Below are 24,503 nucleotides of genomic sequence, written 5' to 3' on the forward strand. Positions count from 1 at the left end.
CCTCACTTAGATCACTCAGCCCTGTAATTAACCAGAGCTAACTCAAGTAATACGGGCATTTTGGAAAGGCACTGAAAGTGTTTCTTGTAAAAAAAAATGGTAAATTGCTGCATTTAATTGGATCCAAATTCCGTCAGTGTGAAAGGTGGTGCCTGTGAAATACCATTGTTTCCTCCCAAACAGCCCTAAGTGCTACTGCAAGAGAAGAGAATGTCAGCACCCAGGTCTTGCTTTAATTGACGTGGGCAGGTCTAGAGGAAGCTGTTTTGTCTGCAGGGTTTTCTTACCCTGCCTTGAGTCTAGGTTGATGAGAGTAAAATTGGGCAATGACCCTCAACCAGAAGTCAGGGGACCTTGCCAATTTGGTAGATATGGAATATCTTGCAGTTATGGGACACTAGCTCCCTTAGGCTCTTAAATGAAGAGTGTTTCAGGCAACACCAACAAACAGCTTTGTGTTAGGATACAGAGTCTACAAGGATTAAGAACAACTGAAAATAAGTTATTTCTCTTGCAAATGTATATATCTATATATTCCTAAATTAAACGTGCTGCAGTATATATGTGCATATGAATAGAATCAAAGAATCATTTAGGTTGGAAAAGACCCTTACGATCTCCAAGTCCACCACTTGTCCACTCCAAGCATTGCATCCACACATCCCTTAAATACCTCCAGAGATGATGATTCTACCACTTCCAATGCCCAACCACCCTTTCTGTATGCAAATATATGCAAATAAAAATACTCTTAAGCATTTATGAAAAAAGAAAGTGGCCGTCTTCTAAATAACACTACAAGTAAAATGTTCCCCAGTATTTTTGCATGTCAAAGACAAAGTAATAGTTAATGATTAAGTGTGACATGACGAAAATTTTTCTATGTGCTTTAGAAGGGCCAGGATTTTATCCCTGGAATAAAGTGGGAACAATTTCTGCAAGACAGAGTCCAAACATTGGCAAAGGAAGTTTTAATAGATTTTTACATGACACAAAGCCAAAAGTATTCATAGATGACTGATGTCTCAAATTCCATGGCAAGAATCCCACTGAGCTCAACAGAAGATTTTCCCTCAACTGGAGTAGTCATGAGATCAGAAATGAGGGAGCAAAAATCAGTTTCTTAACGCTTAGTATGTATTTCAACATTATGAAACGTGTTACTAACAGTTAGAACAGTTCATTCATACAGTACTTTTACAAGTAATTAGAAAAGCGTGATCATGAGGCCCTCCAGAATTTTGTGAGGCAAACCTCTGACTGCTAGTTAACGGTTTTAAATTCCAAAAGCATCTTTCCCAGTAGGTAAGGTTAAGTGGAGCAGGTAAAACTGCTACTTTTGTACTTTTTTTTTTTTTTTTTGTTATATACACCACTGACAGCAATATTCCCTCTGTAAGCCCTTATTAAAATCAGTGATGTCAGTCTAGCAGCAGTCCATATTTTTGAAGATGAAACAACAGTACTGAGCACCCAGATAGTAGTTAAGCAATAAAATACAAAATTACCCCTTTTAATGTACAGGTAGAGGTTTCCAAACCCCTTAACTAACGTAGTCTACTAGTAGCCTAAGCTACTAGTATTTTAGAAAAATGTAGTTTAGCTTTCTTCGTAACATTGTCAAGCAAAATAAGCTTGGATTCTAAGGCAGACTCGTTTTACTCCAGTGAAATAAAGACGCTCCACTTTCAAAATTTATAGGGTTCATTTATTACTTCTAGTAACATATTATACTGTATAAATACTCTATCCTTGTTATATGTCCTTTTAAAAAAGCGATAACTTAGAAGATCACATTAGACAAGAAGTATAAAAATAAATATGCTCATTATATGCATTTATTACAAATTATAACCCTTCCCAGAAGGGAAAGAAATATAAAATACTTATAAAGTATGTAACATCTATAGTAATATATTTTACTATATACATATGGAAAGCCATATTCTCTCATTGTCTATGGACTGGCACAAACTTTAATTATGCAAATGCTGGCGTACTGCTGTGGATGGACCTGCTATCCTTCAGCTTTGTCTTCCCGCCTTATCAGTGATTTGAGCACTACAAACCCATCAGAGGCCACTTAGGAGAGGTTCCCATTCATAGCGGGATTTCTTGATGTCTTTTCATCCAAATGCAAATAATTGCTATCAGCTGGGTTAAGGGAAAAATAATACGAGAGCATTGACTGAAACGCCCACTGCCACTAGTCTGGTTGACAGGATGGTAGAGCCAAGCTCAAATCAAAAAAAGCCAGTGGAAGGTATGCAGAAGGCACAAAGAGCAACTACTCATAGATGCTACCTGCTCCATGAAGATTTCCACTTTTTCTAGCCTCTGGATTAGATGTCACTACAGTGGCATTAGAGTGGATAAGAGAAATGGACAGGAGCATTGGAATGACATAAAGATGCTTGAAAGGAAATAATGAAAGAATGACATTCTAGTTATTTGTGGAGTAGAGTTTTTGCTATTTCTTACTCTTTACAGGTAGAGAATATGGCTTTGTTTTTATATAAAACTGTTCTCTGAAACAATAGCAGCCATGAATGACTTAGTTAAAGCTCCTTTTCTAATCCTGTGTTTTGCCCTTTGTGAGGTAGGTAAGCCCTGACCAATTATTTTAAGCTATCTTTTCCACTCCCCTTTGTCTTTTCTTCTTACATGTGGGGACTTGATCAGTACCACAATATAAATCTAAAAGAAGGGAGAATTAACCAACCCCAAAATGTTTGCTTAGACATGCTTTGGCCACTGCTCATGTTTTAATTTGTAACAGACTTTAAAAAAGGAAGTTATATTACCCTAGGGCCTTCTCTGCTGACGAAGAATGAGTGACACTGGTCTGCTATCCTATCAAATCTGCAGTTGGCAGGGTAGTTTTAGGATGCAATGCCAACAACGGTTATTTGCACTGTCCCACCTCAATGGATCCTCACCATAAATTTTGTACGCAAAACATATGCGCTACCTCTAGCCCTCTTATTTTCAGTGCATTGTTCTGAAGGAAAAAAAAAAAAAAAAAAAATTAGCTTTCCCAACTTATACTATTTAACTACAGTCCGTAACATTGCAGAAGTCTATCAGGTGCTTCGGTTTCTTGGAAGGCTCACAGCTTTCTTGTGGCAGCACGCCGCCGTCGTAAGAAATACATTTCAACAACCTCTTTTTGAAACCTTTCCCGCACGTCTTAGAGCAAGCCGACCAGTCCCCCAGCTGCCACTGTGGGCAGGGAATATCGGCACAGGGACGGATATCACTGGGCTTCAGCTCCCGGGCACAGTCAGTGGCTGGCCGCCCCTGGGGATCCCGACACTCCACTGCCCGCCGCTGCCAGCCTGAGCCACACGACTTGGAGCACTCGCCCCACTCCTCAATGACCCACTCAGAGGAGATGATCTCCTTGATGGCATTGAAGGACTCTTTCTTTTTACTAGGCACCTTCTCTGATGCAGGCTGAGCAGGCTTCTTCACAAAATAGGTGAACTTGATCTTAGGCTGTGGCAGATCCCCCACTGTGAGGACTTGGATGGTCAGAGGCTCCTTTAGAGGGCTGAAACTGCGGATCCTCTCCAGAGCGGCAGAAGAGCCGCTGTATCTCAGCACACTGCCCTTGTAGGTGATGTCCTGCTCCAGCGTTGACAGGGTGTAATCACCATTGAGGACATAGGTGCCATCTGCAGCTTTGATGGCCAGGAAGCTGCCATCATGCCTGGCACCTCTGTGGTTCCGCTGCTTCACTTCAATATTGGTCGCCCCAGCTGGAATGGTGACCACGTCGTGGTAGCCCGGTCTGCCCAAGAGAAAAAAAATAAAGACTGAGTTCTCCACTCATCCCTGGGACAGGGACGAGCTGCCTCACACAAGGCTTGAACTTCATTTGGAGCCAAAGCATGAAGCTCACAAGTTGCTGACCTAATAGAACTAATGGATTAAGAGATTTGCAAAGTCACATCCCACATTATTGCTGTGGCAAAGGCATATCCCATGTAATGGGTTTCCTTTAACGCTGAGATTTGACTGTGAGTCATCATCAGTCAACTGTCTTTGACAGAACAAATCTCAGTTCCAAGGATAAACTGAGACAGCATCTCACTGACTTAGAAACCAAAAAGCCTACACCCACAAAGCATTCCCCAGAACAAAACAGCAGCTATGGTCACGCACTCACTTTGCTCTAACAAGTGTTCCAGACACTTTTTTACAAGTGGATCCATTGCCACCGCAGATCCCGCATTTGTCAAACTTCTTATTGGAGCCTATCATCCGGTCACAGCCAGCCTTCACACACTGTCCCTGGACGCACACAGAGGTGGAGTCGGGGCTACACGGGGTGCCATCCACAACCTTCACAGGAAACCAGGAGGAAGGCATTCAATTAGAAAATGCACATTCCTTTGAAATTACAAACAAAATACGTATAAAATGAAGAATACGAACAGAGGGAAGGCCTGCAGCACCCAGATTTTTAAGGCTTTTCAAACTAGAAACCAAAGCAGTCTGTAGGTAGTTGGAGCTGCATAATGATTCTTCAACTCACTTGAAAAAAGATAATGCCGTGGTGATAAAAGAAAACAAGCAGTTTCGGTTTTTATTAACACCTACCCCACTCCAAAAGAAGTCTACAGAACTGTTAGTAATTATGTGTAAAGTAAAAACATTTTTCTTCTCATGTCACTAGAAGCGAGTGTAAAAGAAATTACAGAACTAAAATTGCTTTTAATGGTGTCCAATCAATCCTTTCCTTCTATTGTAGAGTACTCCTCTACAATAAATATCTGTGTCATCACTCTGGCAGTTACTGGCTCTCAACATCTAATGACAGTGAGTTCAAGTAGCTATGCAAGATAAGTTATTTTTTCCTTTTGTTTATTTTAAGCTGTCAGCGTATTAGTAACTGCTATGACAAAGCACTGATATTTTGGCAAGGAACCATAAGAATTCTCCAAACATATCTCAGTGCAATCAAATTGGTGGAAGGAGAGGGAAGGAAACTAGGGTGGAGTGGGTAGAAGAAGTGGTTCATGTGAAGCACTGTGCCAGAGTATTTAAAGCATGCTGGCACCAATCAGACTGTACATGTATGGAGCAGAAAAAGAAGAATACTGCTTAAATACAACACAATCTCATATTTCTGACCTAGCTTAAATACAAGAAGAACATAATCTCAGATTTCAACACTCCTTGACTCTTAACTTCACAAGGAGTAGGAGAAAACAGAAATCTGCTTCTTCAGGAGGATGAGAGATAGCTTTCAAATACCTTTGGCTGTAAAACAAAGAAGTATCCCGTTCCTTTTGCTCTGCAGACCAGTTTGCATCTGTCCTTTGGAGAGACACCAGCATACTTGGGTGTCCACTCCACTGCAGGTCCGCTTCCAAAGGCAGATTTGGAAAACTCATTGTGCTTCTCACATTGTTCCTCTCTAAAGGTTTTGCCTGCAGGCAGAGGAAAGACAGGTGGACATTAGATCAACTTCTGTACATGGTCTTCCTCCAGAAGATCCCCTTCCTTCACCTCAAAAATGGGGAAAAGATTACCATTGTTATCCGGGCAGTCCTCGATGTTGCATGACCTGTACTGCACCCTCTTCCCCTCACAGTACTTCCCCCCATTCCTCGGAACAGGGTTGTCACACTCCCTGAAAGAATACTGCACACCGCCGCCGCAGCTCCGTGAGCACTCTCCCCACGCTCCCCAGGACCCCCAGCTGCCATGCACTGGGGTCTGAAAGGACAAGCAGAAGGAGACCAAAACAATTAGATAAAACCACAAATACCTTCACACAAGCTGCTTGTAAAAGAAAAACAAAACAAAACCAAAAAAACTTCTAAGTCTGTAGAATACTTACATCATAATGCTTCTTCTCAGTTTTATTCACACACTTGCCATTCATGCACCATTTCCCTTCCCCACAACTGGTACCATCCGCCCAAGGGAAGTGTTTGGTTTGGCAGACGAGCAGTCCTCCCGAAGTGCCGGTACACCACAGAGTTGTGCACGTACTGGCTGCATCAGGGCAGTGCTTGGATTCATCTCCAAAAGTGAACTGGCACTGCCTATTGGCATCATACAGCGTGCCGGGCAGGTCAGAAGGAAGCTGAATTGGTCTGTGGGGCTTGTCTAACAAACACTCACCTGAAAAGGGATAGAAAAGGAAAATAGAGCACATGGTGCTGTCAGTGAGTTCAGTTTTAGAAAGGAAAAATGTATTGGCTTCTCTGAAACTGCATTTGCATTGCAGCATGAGTTTTCCAGCCAATCTGTGCCACCATTTTTGTACAACTAAGGGCCTTTTAATGTCATTGGAAGCATGCAAAAGGCTAATGCTGTCTTTAGCAAAAAGCACTCCATTAATTAAAAGGGAAAAGAAGCAAAGCAGTAAAACACAAGAGCATGAATGCGCCACACGAATGGAAAGTTTAATCATCTTACCATGACCGTTATCCAAGAATGTTGTAATCATGTAGGCACTACACGGAGACCAGGGCTGGCTGCGATCCAGGTTGGAAAGCATGGATGCCATCATGTGGAAATCCCGGCTTATTCCATTAATGCCAGCACACTGCTTTGCATCGTCATGAGGCATGTTAAACACGTGGCCTTAGGAACAAAAAAAAAAAAAAAAAAAAAAAAAAAAAGAAGTTTGTGATTTCAGCAAGTCTGTCCTTTGCATTACCAATGCTACTGTAACTCTAGAGCTACTCATAGTCAGGTCTTTAAATACTGAAAGAATAATGGGATCTGAACAGTGCCAAGTTTTAAGCAGATTACAGAGCATCTTCTCTCTCCTCATGGGCTATTTTCCTGCAATCTCAGTCCAACACTGTTCTCACAGACAAAGCAGTGTGGCCTGGAACTGCTTTCAGCAGTGGAACCCTGCTGCACTGCCAGGCTGTGCTGCTTTCAGCCTCGCCAAGGCAGCACAGGGTGCCCAGTGCCTGCGGAACCGGGAGCTTCCAGCCTCACTGCATGGAGCTGCCTGCAACTAATCAGCTGAAATCACATTTTAGAGCTTCAAGTACCTAGCTCGTGGGCTGTTGTGAAAGCAGCCTGCAAGCCGTCGTCTTCTATGATAGAGCAACTGCGGTTTAGATCACAAACGGTTCCCACATCGGCCATCCCAAGAGTATCACATGTCTTGGCACCACAGAGGTCCTGCAAAGAAAGGCAGTTCATTATTAATCAGATCAGAGCCTTCACCTTGGCAAGAACCATCCCACTCTGGCAGCTTGCCTTCACTTATGGAAAGTGCATAAATATTCAGCACTTCAATGGGTACGATGGCAAAAATCTGTCTTTGGAACATGCACAGGGCTTACACGTAGAAGCAGGATGCATAATTTCCATACTGACTCTGCTAAAAATATACGGCAGAAACACACTGCATATCACAGAATATCCCAAGTTGGAAGAGACCCATAAGAATCACCGAGTCCAAGTCCTACACTGTAAGCTTCACCTAAGACAACACAAAGGATACTGAACCCTAAACAACAAAAATTCAATTACAGACTGTTTTGCGGTGCCCGAAGTGCCTCCACATGCTTTTTGGGGGTCTTTGGGAGGTGGGGAGCTACAGGCAACAGGGTAGACTTGGCCTCCTGTCCCTCACCTGCCTGGTGAAGAGGATGGCAGTGTCGTAGTGCTCGGCGTGCCGGTCACTGGGCGGGTTGTGCTGCTTCTGCCAGCTGCAGAAGTTGCGCAGAGTCAGGGCAGCATTAGAGGAGATGTCGGGTCCTTTGCGCTCCTCGTAGATGACCATGATCTTCACCACCACCAGGCTGATGGAGTTGCGGATGCTGGGGTGCTTGTACAGCTTGGCCGCCACCGAGAGCAGCGTCAGGAGGTAGTGCTTCAATCCGCTGCCGTGGAACTCGGCCATCGACTGGTCGGCCACCAGCATGGTCTCCACGTAGCGGGGACTGGAAACGAATCTTTTTTTCCTTTTGCTTCTCGTTTCTGCATTGAAAAAGAGAGGGAGAGCGCGCGCACGTGAGCAACGCACGAAAACTCCGCGCCGGAGGGCAGCACCCAAAGCCCCGCTCCCACCCGCGCTCCGTACCTGCGTGCCTCGAGGGCTCCGGCTCCGGTCCCGCCGCATCGGCTCCCGCCCCCGGTTCGGTCACGGCGCAGCGGGATGCGGCAGGAGCGCGGGGCCCGCGGAGGCGGAGGAGGTGGGGGCCGAAACGGTGCCCCGCGCCTCCGGGCGCGGGCTGGATGAGGTACTCGCGGCCCCGCAACGAGAAGGCGCCGCGCATCCCCGCGCACAGGCTGAGGGCGGCGGCGGAGCCGGGGTCCCGGTTGACGGTGCCGGAGTAGAAGCAGCGCGCGAGGTCGTCTCCCGGCGCCGGAGAGGAGGAGGAGGGCGGCGGCGGCGACCCGCCCAGGTACTGCAGGGTGAAGTCCGGGGCCAGGAAGCTGCTGTCGGGCTCCAGCTCCAGCGTCAGGCGCTCCCCGAAGGCCTCCAGGCGGAAGCGCTCCCGGCCGCCGGCAGCGCCCAAGCGGCGCGGCAGCACCAGGGCCTGGCGGGCGGCGGGGCGTTGGGCGCTGCACAGCCCCAGCAGCCCCAGCAGCGCGGCCAGCACGGGCGGCGGCGGACGGGCGCCGGCCCTCATTGCGGCGCGGCGGCGCGGCGGCTGCGGGCGGTCGCTGAAGCTGAGCGAGCGGTGCGCGGCGGTGCGCTCGCGGCGCGGGGCTCTCTCCCGGCGGAGGGGCGGCCGCGGGTCCGCGATCACTGCGGAGGCGGCGGAGACTTTTCCATGGCCGGCTTTTCGGGAGGGGTCTGCCGGAGGGTCCCGCTCTGCGGATCTCCGCTCCTTGCCGTTCCTTTCCCCTTCGGCTCTCCGAACTTCGGTCGCTCGCTCCTGCGAAAGCCCCGGGACGGCCTCGCGTGCACTTCCACTCTTGCGGGCGGCGGCGGGGACGGAACGAAGGCGGCCTGCGAGCCCCCGACCCTCCGCCGCGATCCGAACGCCTCCGCCGAGCGGGGTGAGTGCGGCAGCCCGGTCGCCGCCGCCGCCCTTTATGGGGTTTGTCCGGGCCGCCCCCATCCCCGGCGCGGCCCCGCCGCCCCCCACCGCGCCGCCCCTCGGCCCGGGCCGTGAGCTCACTGCGTGCGTAAGGCGGCGGCGGGCGGCCCCCGCCCCCGGCTCCCCCACCGCCCTCGACGGGGAGGGAAGGGGAACAGTGCGGTGCGGTGCGGCGGGAAGGGCAGCAGTCCGAGCCCGAGCCGCGCTGCCGGGCGGGGGGATGCAACCGGTCCCCGCCCGCTGATCCTCAACCCCCGGCTGGGCTCGGGGTTCCGTTGCCACTTGGTTGTGCTTTTCATTTCTCCCCCCTTCTCCCTCCTTTTTTATTTCTTTTTTTTCTCTTGAAGGAATCCTTGTCCGTGCGCAGCCTTAATGGCTACAGTCAGGCGTGCACCTGTAGTTCTGGGAAATGGTTCCTTATAAATCACGTATATAGAGGCATCTACGTAGGTGCAGACAGCGTTTTTCCCCGAGGCAGCCCCAGCCGTACAGCTAATCCACATTGTAGTGCGCAGCCCCATCAGCAGTGCGCCTTCCTCCTCGCAGAGGCCTTACTGAGGATCAGGGCAAAGAAGTGGTGAGCAAATGTGGTAACAAACCAAAGTGCTGTACATATTGGTGACGGATGCTTCAGTGCCAAGCAATGCCATGCTTTATGCCAAGGCAAAACTCACAGGCTGGAAGAAAGCAGCATGCACTAATGTGCTTTGTGCCAAAGCAAAACTCACGGGCTGGAGGCAGAGCAGCATGCATCATCCTGAGGGTAATGTCTTTGTGAGAGAGCAAGTGTTTCTGAACCTAAACCAGAGGATTTTCATTCTCGTTTAGTCAAATGTTGCATAAACTTGGAGACACGTTTCAAAGGCTGATTACCTGTTTAGGTCAAACAACGTATTTGTCTCCCACAGTGTTGTAAATGGATGAACTGGAGTTTCCAGTTTCTTATTCCATGGAATTTGCTGTCATCCCACATTGATGAGCAAAATCAAAGAGGGAACTTCACTTAGTATGTAGCAGTCCAAGTCCTTACTTCTTTAGCAGAGCCTTGCAACTCAGCAGTTGCAGCTGTGTGCCCATCTGCCCTTATTTTTGAGATCTGGTAATGTGTACCCAACTCTGCTTTTCTAGGATAGGAAACTCAACAGAGATGTGGTCCAGTTTTGCTGTTAGTTTTCTTTTGCATCTGATACATACCTAGCACTTTTTGTAATTTATTTTTGAACGTAAAGATTCACAATAGTTACATTTGCAAAAAATATTAATTAAAAATACAGAAATATCCTGGTCATTGTTGATAGAATGTATTGCTCAGGAGGGATGGAGCTCCACCGAGGATGTCCCTGAAGCCACGAGCAGCTTTGTGACAATGTTTGGCAATTCCTTTTTGATTTTAAATCAGACAATTAACTTCTCCTGACCACCTTAAAAACACTTTTTGCATGATTGAGGTCTTCCCTGTATTCCACCAGGTGGCAGTCGCCTATCACGGATATTTTTTGAACTGTGTTTTGTGGTTCATCTCTCTGTTTCCGTCTCTAATCTGGTGGAGTTGCCTTTACGTTTTAGTGCTGTTCTTAATTCGGTGATTATGAGAGTTGGTTAAGAGTTTTTTTATATAGTGTCCAACAACATAGTTAGTTCAGTGGCACCACTCAGCAACTGCCTTATTTTCCAATTATTGTTGCTGAGAATGCCCAGACAGGAATATCAGTGATATACGTGCACTGAGCATGAATTCAGAGAATAATTACAATTAGAAGCAAAAAGTTTGGCTTCTGACAAGCATGTAAGCAGTAAGACTATGCATATAGTCTTGTGAGTGTTTATTTCTGCAAACGATTCCAATGTCTAGCTGTATATTCAAGGATGGAAAGCATGTACATATCTATTTGCAATCCATATCCAATGCATATCAACTGCACATTTTGTATAAATGAAAATCTATTTAATGCACACATAAGAGTGTTTTAGAAAGCTAAACGTTCTGAAGTCTTGCTTAATTTCGCTCAGTGGGATGAAAAGTTGCCTTTTAGTCCATTAACAGTAGTTGGGAAAAAACTCAATAACGTTTACTGCAAAGGTAGCCGCCAGATGGAGCTCATCGATCACTGTATTTTAGTTAGTAGTGGAAGAACAGTGTTTTTTAGTTATGGGTTAGCCCCAGTTGTTTTCAGTATCTGAGCAGTATTAACAACGGCAAAGGTGTAGTTTCTTTTCCAGTCTTTGTGTAAGCAGCGGCTTCCAGAATTGAAAGACAACAACTGCAAACACAACAAGATTTCAGCCTGTTTGTTTAAATGCTGCAGAAGAACATCTTTCAAGAACTATTAAAACAGCAGATGGCGCATTAGGCCCACTGACTAGAGGGTAGACGATGATGCTGTTAAAAAAAATACTCAGAAGAAGACTTCCAACAGCCTTAAAGCCAATTAAAAAAAAATAAAAAATCTAATTTAGCAGAATTTTTCTCCCTACCGAAAGTTTCGCTCACAGTCAACAATTCTATTTGCTTACTAGTATTTGAGCAGCCTGAGAGGTTTGACTTCATGCAGAAGAAGGGAATCTGTTGTCGTTTTAGGATGACTGATGGTACCAAACAAGATTACTTATGGATCCTGGTCCAGTATGATGTCTCTTGTGATATACATGATTGTGTAGCTTATTGCTCTTTTCCATTTATTATTGATTTTGATGTCATTAACACCTGAGGATAACAGGATGTTAAACTGGGATATGAGAGAAAACCTCTGGCTTTACTTTTGCGTTTTTGATAATTAGCAGTAATGGTATAAAGCAAAACCACGTCCATCATCACTTTGATAACAATCTGGAGCTTTTTTTTTTTTTTTTTTTTTTTTTTTTGGAGGAATTGAAATTCAGTGTGCTTAACAGTTTCACCACAGTTTCTCACATAAGCTATTAATCAAAGTTGCGGAAAAAAAATAAAAATAAAACCAACACAGATTTGGCCCAGCCAAATTTTATTACTAAATAGCTTATATAGCCCTATATACAGTCAAAATGAAGCACTACCAATTCTTTTTGCTTTCCAGTGGTAAACTTTCATCAACATTGAATTCAGTAGGATGACTGTACCTCTGGCTGCACGAGTCGAACATTTTATTATTCAAATGTAATGCACCAGATATATGCACTCAGGATTTATGAAGGTATGGGCAACCAAGAAGATTGACTTAGTTGCAGTCCAACAGCACTAGTAGAAATAAGAATCCGCTTACCTTATGCAAAAAGGATATTAATCCACAGATAATTTCTGTAGTCATTTTGCTTTGACTTTACGTAACACAGTCCAGTGACTTTAATACAGTTACAGGCATTATAAATGATGGCATAATTTCTCTTTTAATATATATATTTTTTACAAGGCACAGATAAAAGCATATGTAATCCAGATCCTCTCATAATTCTCCTAAAGGCTATATTATCAGTTGCCAAAGCTTTCAGTTAATGTTTTTTGTGGCTTCTTCATACAAGATTCTACAACTGGTTTACTTGTTCAACTGTTCCTGAAATAAGCACTATGAAAAATACATTGTGTTTTGTCCAAAAGTTTGTAGCCATTCTGTTGTAGGGCAAGTGTGGAGGGAAATTAAAATCAAGAAATGCTGATGTCAGCGTCAGTGTACAAAGACTGCAGTCATGGGTAGTAATGTTCCCTTAATGATGGGCAACTGTAATATCCATGGCCCTCAGTGTTCTCCTTGTGTTATAGCCAGGAGTCATAGCTTTCTCCTGACATGACTAGTAGGACAGGTCTGATGAAGGTGATGAAAGTCGTGGAGCTGTTGAGACCTGGACTTAAAAAGTGGGCCCAGATGAACTTAATGAGATTCAACAAGGCCAAATGTAAGGTGTTGCACTTGGGTGTGGGCAATCTCATCTGTGTACAGACTGGGAGAAGAACTCATTGGGAGCAGCCATGTGGAAAAGGACTAGGGGGTCTTGGTGGATTAAAGGCTGGATAAGAGATAACAGGAAAGCCAACTGTATCCTGGGCTACATCAGAAGAGGTTTGGCCAGAAGGGTGAGGGAAATAACTGGGGGATGGAAATCCTCTTCTGTGAAGACAGACTGAGAAAGTTGGAGATGTTCAGTCTGGAGAAGGGAAGGTTTTGAGGAGATCTGAGAGTGGCTTTTGGTATCTAAAGGAGGCCTGTAAGAAGGGAATAAACTCTTCAGAAGTGTCTGTTGTGGCAGAACAAGGGGAAGTCATTTCAAACTAAAACAGGAGACTTAGATTGGATTTAAGGAAGAAGCTCCTACTATAAAGGTAGTGAAGAACTGGAACAGGTTGCCCAGAGTGGTGGTGGATGCCCTGTCCTTGCAGACTTTCCAGGTGAGGCTGGATGGGACTTTGAGCAACCTGATCTAGTATTAGGTGTCCCTATTTGCTGTGGAGGGATTAGACCAGGTTATCTATAAAGATTCTTTCCGACTTAAATGATTCTGTGATTCTGTAATGTGAGTCATGCTGGGACTGACACAGAGCATCATTCCTTCTGTAGCTGAATGTGACCAAAAGACGATGGCGCTGCATTACCAGTGGTTTATGCTGGTTGACACTTGAGCTGAATTGTCTTGGTAGGGAAAAGTGGGCCTGTATCTTGACCAGCTGCCTGTATTCATAACTACGTATAAAACTGTCTATTGTTGAATCCCTATCTGAACCAAGACATCAAAGACTGTTAGCAGCTCCTGGCTGTTTGTTGATTGATGTGCTTGTTTGGACCTGTGAGCTACTGCCCTTAAAGGAATACATTCTAAGACTAGTGGAGGCAAAGCTGTGCATATGTTTAACGCTAGTTTTCTGGCTAAATCAAAACCTAGGGGATGGCATAGTATCTACTTTTATGTTACCCTCTTGGCCCAGCTATAATCAGCCACATACTTTAGCAAAAATCTCTTACCAAAGCACGGTAAGTCTGAAGAGGGAGGTTGGTATGAGAATGTGAATTCAGATATGACCGTATCACAGAAAAGTTGTTCTAAGGACTGTTGAGGTCTGACACTGTATCTCAGTTTCTGGTGGTAGAAGTATTCCTACTGAGGAATTTATGTCACCATCTAAACAGCTTATGAACAGCTGACCTAAATCCAAATTTTCATGGTTAAAACAACTGCTAGTGTCAAGTATACAAAAATCTCTCTGAAAAGAAGGGATCAAATAAAAAGGACTTAGGCGAAACAAAATGTTGAATTATACTACGTCTGCAAAAGTGTTTCAGAAGTTAAATATAACCATAAAGTTGGCTGCTAAGTCCCTCAGCAACTGGCAAAGAGAATGGAGCACATTTGCGCATACCCTGAGTTCCACTGACATTTTAATATTTTTATCACACTGCTATTTCAACAGATACCGTGCTTGCTCAGTGTACTTTGGACAGAGGGTTTCACAAGAGCTGCAAGGAGTGTTACAGTTTCCATGAACGTTCTCATAACGAAAAGTCATCACTGTGCCCATTAATACATATTTTTTCTTTCCAGACATTTGTGTAGTGTAGGAGACAATTGCTGTTACTTAGCAGATGAGGGCATGTGATAGCAATTCCAGGGAGTTTCTATCTTGCTGAACATTGCCCTCCTTATTGCTGTCCTAGACATGTGCTGGTCTTTCTTTGTGACCAAAGAAGCCTATATAATGTCGATAATCCTTATAAAAAGTATCAGGAAATTTGGACCCATTCAAGAAACATTTTCTTTGGAGTCAGATTTCATGCTGGGCAGTTTCCTCACCCTAATGCTCACACAGCCATACAAACAGTTGTGCCGGCTTAGTAGAGGGTGTGATAATGCATTGCAGAAAGTGGTAGGAAAGGGCAGCTCAGCCTGGCAGGAAGACAAGAGCAAAACTGCCACACACATAATATTGTACATAGCTTGACTTGCATGAGGACTTATTAATATGAGGGTCCATTTTACTAACCTTCCTTCCTCGCATTCTGCCTCTGTGATGTTAGTAGCCTCATTTACATACTTTAAGTTACCCATACTTTTTTCACCCCTTCTTATCACACCTTTCCTCCCTGTTATGCTGGATAATCAAGAGTTGGCAGTAAGAGTATTTAACAAAGGGAAAAAAAAAAACATTAAGGAAAATGCTTTACTACTCTCTACTCCCCAAATAATTTATATATGTATTTAGACTTATTTAATCCATATCTTGCTAAAAGCAGAATTAGATGGGCTTTCCTTTTGGTTTGCAGGGAGGGGGCTGGCCCATCTGAACTGCAGTTCTTGGTGCTCCCCTTGGTATCAGTTGTTCTGAGAGGGTCCCTCTCTTCCTTCCTCTCCCTTTCCAGAGAGCCTTACCTTTTCTGATCATGTCTGAAGATTGATGCTCAATAAATAGATTTTGTTGTGGCACTTGTGAAATCTTTCTTTTTGTCTGGCGCAGTTGTTTTCCCTCTTGAATAACTTTGCTATCCAGGGAAAAAAATAGACCATTTCTAACTGGTTGTAAACTCATGCATTGAGAGTAATCTCATGGAGTTCAATGAGAAGTGTGAAGTCCTGCACCAGAGGAGGAACAGCCTCAGGCACCAACATGTGCTGGGAGCTACTCAGCTGGAAAACAGCTTGCAAAAAAGGGCCTGTGCGTTCTGGTGAACATTAGGGTAAATTTGAGCCAGTAATGCACTCTTGCAGCAAAGAAAATTAATGTTATCCTGACTGATTTAGGCAAACTATTGCCAGAATGTTGAAGGAGGTGATACTTTTTTTCTGTTCGGCACTGATGAGGTCACACTGTGAGTTCTGTGTGCAGTTCTGGGCTCTCCAGTACAATAGAGAGATATGGACATGTGGAGAGAGTGCATCCAAAGGCCACCACTAAGATGGTGAAAGGACTGAAGCGTGTCTCCTGTGAGGAAAAGCTGAGAGATCCGGGATTGCTCAGTCTATAGAAAAGAAAGCCTGGGGCGGGATTTCTTCAATGTCTGTAAATTCTTGAAGAGAATGTGCAAAGAGGACTGAACCAGGCTCTTTTCTGTACTGACAAGCAGCAACTGGCACAAGAGGTTCTGTGTGAACATCAGAAAACATTTCGCTACAGTGCAGGTGACTGAGCAGTGTAACAGGTTGTCCAGACAGGTTGTGGAGTTTCCTTCTTCGGATGTAGTCAAATGCTCTTTGGGTGCAACCTACTGTCCGTATGCCTGATTGAGCAAAGGGTTGAACCAGTCGACCTGCAAAGGACCCTTCCAACCTCAACCATTCTGAGATTTTATGAAATCTAAGGCTTCAAATGAACCTGCCACTGTAGCTATTTGAGAACTAAATGGAGGAGCGACTTCATTACTCAAAGTCCAGGGTGAAACTTTGGTCAAAAAGCAATAGTTTTGCATTTCTGCTTGCAGCAGTTGAATAATAAGAGTTTGTAGTTCTGAGCTTTACTCTTCTAAAGGGAGGGATTTTGACATATATGTCAGTGCTACTTTTATAATGCCAAAGAGTTGTTAGTCCCTAGGTTCTCCAGTATTTTTACTAATCTCAGCACTGATGGTAAGCAATTGTAATGGAGATCAGCTGTTAGCTTCCATCTTGCTGCCAAACTAGGCTTGTATCACAAGTGGAGAGGTGCTAGACAGTCAAGCATTAAATGCTCTTGCCTGCATATCTTTTATTCAGACCTGATGGAAATAACATGTAAGCGAGTAAAAAATCTCAGCAATACACACCTCAAGAGAGATAACCTTAAAAGGCAGATTTACTTAATGGCAAATTTAGGGATTTGCATCAGCGTCCTTATTTAGATACTTTGATCCAGTCATTTATCAATTTATACCATGATCTAAGCAAATATTTCAGAAATACTGCAAGAGATTATAACGCAAAGTCATGGTTTTAAGTACAATTCTATGCGTCTTTCTTTAATATTTGTTGTATACCAAAATAGCATACCTTTTCTTTAATATTCATTGTATACGAAAATAGGATGCCTTTGTAACTTCTGGGAGGCCTAGCTCTGCCACAGACTCCTTTTAATATGAGAAGTAAATCACCTAAGCTTAAGTCCAGCAAAAGCCATAAATATGTAAAAATCAGTTATTTAAATCCAGAAGATGGTTCAAATCTATTTTTTTGAAATTTGATGGCTTTCAGAAGCCATCAGTAATTGCCTCTTTCTAAACACTGTATTTTTGACTCGTTCATTGTGCGTATATGGCTTCAGAATGAGCAACTCACAGTCCTTAAGAAGCATCTCCTCAGCATTTCCCCTCCCTAGGCTATCCCCAGGCACCCCAGTGTTGCTGCTGGGCCCAGCCCACCTGATTGGAACCAGCTGTATCTCACCTCATGGGGCAGTCCTGGTTTTGCCTCAGGCTGCAGCCTTGCAGCCCACCAATGCCAATGCATGTACGTATTAAAAATGGTACAGAAAGGCAATGCATAAGGATATCCTGTACTTTTCACTTTCTAACACTTTTTCTCTTCATCCAGCTTCACAGTCTTTATCGGCTTCTGCCCTTCCTTTTTGCCTTTTCTTCTAGTGAATCCCTTTCTAACCAGTGGCACCAGGGGAAACAACAGAAGAAATGGGAAAGATTGCTGAAATGGCATAATATTTTCTGCTCTCACAGAAATGAATACCCTTAGCTTTTCTCGCTTGCCTGTTTACAGTGCAAGATTTCCCAAGTCCTGCAAAAATCTAATACCTGACACTTTCTCTGCTTCTCTATAAAGAGGCTTCTGACTGCCCTCTGCTTTCCTCTGTATATATGCACTTTCTGCTTTCTCTTCCACCTATCGAGTACTACAATTGGTATTTTCACTTCTGAAAAAGTAAATGCCTACTTACACCAGCACTTGGAAGAGCAAATATTGCAAAAAAAAAGCAAGCAAGCGAGCTACCAAGCTGCCCAATAAAAGAAGAACAGACAAAGAGTGACGGGATTCATTCATCTTAAGAGCTTTCAAAGAATTTTTGGAAACAGAGATAATAACAATAAATTTTAAGACTATAGAAATGGTGAAACCTGTAAATTGATGAGCAGAGTGACCCCCAGAACACCAGGCTGGATCAGACCAGTAGTCATTAGCAGAAAGAATTTGAGGTCTGGGGCAGCATGAGCTACTCCCTCCAGTTTTTGGAAGATTTAAAATTACTCTCATAGTTCACTGTGCAGTCACACTTGCTATCTCTCCAGCCAATCTGGAGCAACCCATGTGTGCCTCTTCTCTGGCACATAGCCTTGTTTGCACAACTCCATATTAAGACTATTAATACTCTTTGCCCAGATGAGGAACCCTTGTTGCAGTGATGTAACATGCATATAATGTTAATAGAGAGAACTTGAGCAGACACGTAGACCCCAATCCTGGAAATATTTATTGTCAGGTTTGAGTTCTGGCATCTTATTAACCCCTTGAGTGTTTGCAGGATTGAAAACTTAATAAAATGTTGGCTAAAGTATTTTGTTTACAAATGATATCAAGAAGAAGCATGTGCAATGACTTAGACAAGAAGTGAAATTTTTAACACAAAACATCCTTCCGTCCATGCTCTGTGTATGTCAGTTTATACCATAGAGATTATAAGAGCACAGCCAGAAATAAACAAATCCTAGTAGACCAATACCCAGATTTATGTTTTCACTCATGTTACCAGTAGGTCTTCTGGAAAAATATCATTGCTTTTTAGCTTCCATTTAGCATTATTAACGTCTCATCTTGGTTTCAATACTCACTTTTGCAAGTACTTTGATTTCCCATGGGCATAAATATAAGCATGTGGACAAATGTTAGCAAGAGATTATTGGGACCTCTATCGACATTCTGTCTTTTCTTTGTCAACTTCTTTTTTCATTTGTCACAGGATATTTTTTAGTTTTGGGTGATAAAGAACTGAAATCAAGGAGCACAGGACATACATTCATGATACCTTCCCATTCATTCTGTTTCTATGAGTGACATGGTAAAGTCACAGCTTCTCTGACTGAATGGTTTAGGTTGCCAGATAAATGCTTTAAAGTTAAAATCTATTCTTCAGGCAAAAATAAAGATTTGGATATATGATTAAAATTCATTGAGAAAAAAATCACAAGTTTGAAATATTTCAAATCTTCTAGGAATACCTGGGCCTGTATCTACCAGTGTTTTGACTCATTCAGTTGAGTTCCACCTTTTGATTATTTAGAAGATTATGAGTTTTATGCATGATGAAAATATCGTGGTCATAAAAATGCATCATAGTTTCACATGAGATATGTATTTTTAACGTAATAATTTCTTTTATGCCTTCATAAATTCAGCCATAATTTCTAATCATAAGCTGGTCCTAACTGGAAGACAAGCATCATATACCCTCACATGCTGGCAATCCTCTATTCAGTTATGAAAGAGGGCTGGGTCTGTTGTCTGGTTTGGCATCTGGCTCCCTAGGATATGGAGGGAGTACAGCTGAGGTAACCCCGCATTCTTTGGATCAGCCGCGCTGCCAAGCTGTGAAAGAAACCTTGGATTACAGCCTCCGCATGGCCAGCTGTGTGCTGAGGGACATTTGCATGCCCCTTACAAAATGCTAGTGGGTGAAGAGGCAAGAGGGTGACCTCCAGCTGTTTTTGCTTACTCTAGACTGTTTCAGGCTTGGAAGAGCTCTGGCCTGAGTCCAAGAGTAGTCTGGGGAAATCCTGTAGGAATTAATGAGGGACATTGACTGAGAAGACTTTCTAAGCTTCTAGGGCTGACATCCCATGGCCTGAGAGCTGGTTGTGTGTCATGTGTCTTCAAAGGCTTTACGAAAGCAGTTAGAGAAGTCCCTTCCCCAAGATCTAAGTCACATAGGAGGGTTCCCATCTGAGCCTGGACTTGTTTTTACACATAAAAAATAGAACAAAACAGTTCATGACCATCAAGAAGATAAAAAATCTGTGTTATTGTGTGTTACTTTTCTTTCTTAAACATTCAAAACTCCATTCTCAATCTCATTCCATTGCTCAATAACATTTATGAAAAGGGAGGAATATAAAAATAATAGCTACTGCACGAGTATGCAGAGCTGTCACATGTAACACACCTTTTAAAACCAAAGCATCATCAGGTATTTTAGCAAAAAGTTAAAAAAATTCAACTTCATAAAAAAAATATATTTATGGTTCTGTTGATTCCAATAGAGTTGTCCAATTTCCAATTGCTTTATATGGTAAATACATGAGCTAACATAGGTTATCTAAATAAATAGCTAATGAGACAAAAAGTGAAACCAAAGCTAACTGTGAGGAACCTGCTGGCTTTTTTAATGTGAATTTCAAAGCTTTCAAAAAAAAAAACCAAAAAACAAAAACAGTCTCTTTTTACCTTTTCAAAAAGACTGAAACTCAAACATAGAATGGGAAACAATAAAGATATGACATAAGTCACTGAAAGCTCAGAAATTGTAAGTGGCAGCATTAAGTCCTGTTGTTTGTTTCAGGGAGGGCAGAAAAGAAAAGGTCAATTAAGGTGAGGACATCCGCCACTAAAACTGCCAGCATTTACTACTTTATGCTAATCTTTGTGGCTCTAATCCCACAGTATTTTTTATATATCGGTGGACAGCTGCACTTGAACAGAGGCCCATTGACTTGTCATCTGAGCATCTCTTTTGCATTCAAGGACTTTGATGTGTGTGGCTGGAAGGAGGAAGTCTCAGCTTTAGCCCACAGCAACATCTTGGTACGTACATGCTGCTTTTTTAGCTCACTGCAATTCTTTACTACTGCAACTCTGCAAAGAACTGTGGAAAAACACACACGCATGTTTTAACTGCCATGTGGATCATTTGATTGTACAGTTGTGATGGGACAAGTACCAAATGCTATAGCAGTGAGTAATATAAATGGTGGTTGTCCACAAACCAGGCATTTGATTAGTAGTGCCAGTGAGAGGACATCAGGTTACAGATGTTGGAGACTGCTGTTTCTGCAGCCTATGAGGACTGTGACAGGTGCAGTTTCATGATAAGGTTCTATCTAAAGCTGTACATGTCTGGATGTGTTTTCCAGGAGGAGGGGTAGAGGCAAAGAGCACAATGGCTGAAAAGTGAGCATGATGAATTTCTAAACTGAATAACATGCCTACCTCCTATCACAGCAAAGGAAGGAATACACTGTGAAGGAAATGTCTTCCAGACTCGTATCCCTAACATGCTATGAAATACACTTGCATAAACTCCCTGCTTGGGCTTATTTCAACATCCAAATAAGCTTGTGAGCAGTGTTTGATTATCCAAGAGTAGGGGAATGCAAACCTTCTGACACCTCCAAGAAGCTTCCAGCAAGCACTTGGACTTGGAATTGGTGCCTAGGGAGCTTTTCCACACAGAGATAAGTTTAATTGCAGACATCAGCATTTTGTTTTGGAGGCTGCTTTGTCCAAAATTTTGCAGTGTGTGCATATGTCATCTCAAGCATAACAGCTAGCAAAAAAGGATCAGCTGGTGCTCTAGACTTCAAGGCCAAGTGCTGTGAATATCTACAATAAATGTTACACACTTGAATAATGCCTTTGGCTCAGTCTGCGCTGTCTCTGGGATAGTGAGCCAGGGAGCACGGTATGAACCCTGTCCTGCTCGTTGTGTGCATGCATTGCTGGCAAGGGGATACCCTAAGCCCAGCTACCTCCAAGTCCTGTACTTTCCCTATCATCCATGAAATGGGGCTTTTCTATGGGGAGTAGCCATCTAGCACTTTTATTCTGGGGTGAGTAATATATAGGCATATCTCTTCTCATTAAGGGAAAAAGAAACTCTTTGGAAAAAATTGCATACTTCACCCCACTGAATTTGTTCTTGCCTAAGATGAAATCAGTTGATCACATTATCATCTAATCCTTTTTTAGACCATGTGTAAACAAACCTAGAGCTTTATGGCTGGAGTTTGTCATTAGTTACCACATATGAGGGATTCTGAGTGTAGTATTTCATGTAGGTATTTAGTTTTATGGCATCAGTGTAGGTGTTGAGTTGGATTTTTTTTGTGTTTTTTTTTTTTTAAAAAACATTTGACATATTATCTATTTTTAGAGCTAGTAAGAAATATAGAATAAAGATAGAATATAAGCAATTCAATGAGTTTACAGTCATTCTGATGCTATGAGTCAGATGGAAGAAAGTTGATGATAAGGGGTGTGACTGGGATAAATAGATAATTATCATGTAAAATAGCACGAACACCAGCCAAAGTTGGAAAAAGATTGTTTCCAAACTGGAAAATATTTTTCAGCTGGGGATTTGAGGATTTGTATGCTAAGAAGGGGTTAGGGGATTTCTCTATGCAGCTTGCAAACCCTCCCATCAATTCATTCTTAAATTGAGGTTGTCTGTCATTTGACTATTGCCACTCAGCCATGTGTGGTATTCACTTAACTGTGATTATGGAAGGGGCTAGAAGTCTTATGATGCTGAAAGAAAACAAAAATCTCATAATGAAAGGCATGCACTTAAAAAAACCTCCCCTGAAAACTTAAAAAAATAAAAGAGCAGAAGACTTCAACTGTTACATAGGTGTCTGCAGTCTATCAAGGTAATTTCTGGTTATCATGAACCAAACATTCTAAGCAGATGGTGAAATTTAATTGATTTTGCAAGGATACATGAATACACCATAGTACACCACAGGAGTGCTTTAAGGGAGCTTGTAGAAACTGTAATAGCTGTCGTGTTTCAAAGGTATCGTGAGGGTGGCTCCCGTAATCCACTTTTCCCTCAATTCTGAAAGTTGGTACAAGATTAATAGAGGCACTTCCCATCCTCAGCAGCTCCACAACACTCTCATGCCAAGAAAGGCAGGTCTAAATGCCTATTTTCTCACCTGGTTAGTGGGTATCAGTTGGTCTCTATGGCACCTGTAGTGACTGGTCATACTCTTGCATTCCTTTCACTGAGGCCCAATGATGGCACATAGGGACCCCACTCTTGTACCCCCAACCAGCACAGACTTAAACTGGTGCAGCCCCCTTTCATCTCTGCTCTGTATCCATTTGTTCTTTGCACTATTTATACTCTTTACTCCTTATTCTTTTATACTCCTTATATACTTCAAACACTCATACATATAAGGAAGCAAAATCTTACGGAGATCTGTAATCTAGATTAGAAAAAATAACAAAAACCAAGATTAAAAACACGTTGACGAAACTTGTAATATGTGGCCAGGAATTGACAGCAAATGTGTAATTAATTTGAATAAGCTGTTCTGTAGTATTAGGACCACCCAAAAGATGGCACTAAACAACCTTTAGTCACTCCAACTGATACATGGGTATACATCCACACATGCACATACAGATTTCTAAGAATACTCACCAAGAATAGTTTGCTACCTTAATTTTGTAATTTTGTGTGCAAAAGTAGAAATTCTCTTAGATAATTCTATGTTAGACCAACAGGAAAATTGAGGAGAACACATTTATATAAACAGATAAACTTTGCACTGTAAATATTACTTTTCTTGACCCACATGAAAGCATTCATATTTTTGTAAACATGAGAATGTGACATTTGGTGAACAGCATAATTGCACTAAAATTACTCAGGAGTGAGGCACTGCAGTTAAAATATTTGATTATTTCAGAGCTACTGATGCCACCACTATATATTGACTTTGGTAAATATGTGGTTATTGGGGCAGAAGTGCTCTTATTTATGTGAGTGCAATGTGAAGTCATTTCACCAGTGAAAACAGAGCCGCATGGAATAGCAAGTGCTAGGAAAGGCAAACTCTTGGCCTATTGTCACTACCTTTTAAAACATGTAGGGTCAATGATTTTGATTTTTAAGTCAGTGCAGTAGTTCTGTGGTGAGAAGAAAAAGACGTGTTTCTACTAGTCAAGTTCTTGTTTATGATGGAATAGTTGAAGGAGGAAAAAACCCCTTTCATATTTATCAACCTATGAAAACTCTTATTGTTATCTAATTTACAATAAGCCCTAAAGATAAGAGTGTTCAGAAGAACTGCTGGAGGAGGAAACCTGACATCCTGGAATTAGCTTTCTCTATGATTTCAGTTTCATGATTGTAATCAAATACCACATTGTTAATAGTAAACAACGCAACTTCAAGAACACCACCTTTGCTTAGGGCAGAAATAATTTGGGCACCAAAAGGATTTGAGAAACTTGTTGCCTTCCTCATATGTTTGATTCCCGTGTGTTATGAGGCTTCTCTTTTAAATGTGGTTGCCTGTTAACCCACAGCTAAAGTAGACAGATAAAAAGAAACATCCCAGGAACTGGGACAGATGTGGGAATTGAAGGAAGTCAGCCTGGGTACAAAAACTTCTTTCACCTCATTTTTCAAAACTTGTCCTCTTTAGTATCTTGCTCACTTCTGCATTTCTTACTGCCACAGCCAGAATGGAAGCTTCGGAAACACTGAGTTCTCTATACACTCTTGAAATTAAAAGCATTTAAATTGACTATATCAGCTCAGAAGTGGAAGTCAAGGTTTTATGTTTGGGAATATATTATTTTTAT

At 42.7% G+C, this 24,503-nt stretch overlaps 1 protein-coding gene across 1 annotated transcript; it reads right to left on the reverse strand.

Moving 5' to 3' along the window:
* Positions 1 to 1,686: 1,686 nt before the first annotated feature.
* Positions 1,687 to 9,028, reverse strand: ADAMTS1 (ADAM metallopeptidase with thrombospondin type 1 motif 1). Its single transcript, XM_010722783.3, has 9 exons — positions 8,066 to 9,028; positions 7,616 to 7,962; positions 7,026 to 7,158; positions 6,436 to 6,603; positions 5,852 to 6,138; positions 5,541 to 5,727; positions 5,263 to 5,438; positions 4,172 to 4,347; positions 1,687 to 3,793 (listed from the first exon to the last, which is right to left on the reverse strand). The coding sequence occupies exons 1-9, from the start codon at positions 8,616 to 8,618 to the stop codon at positions 3,052 to 3,054; spliced, it is 2,769 nt and encodes a 922-aa protein (XP_010721085.3). The 5' UTR covers positions 8,619 to 9,028; the 3' UTR covers positions 1,687 to 3,051.
* Positions 9,029 to 24,503: the final 15,475 nt, after the last annotated feature.

This window comes from Meleagris gallopavo, chromosome 1, assembly GCF_905368555.1.
Source record: "Meleagris gallopavo chromosome 1, MGAL_WU_HG_1.1, whole genome shotgun sequence".
NCBI classification, from domain to species: domain Eukaryota; kingdom Metazoa; phylum Chordata; class Aves; order Galliformes; family Phasianidae; genus Meleagris; species Meleagris gallopavo.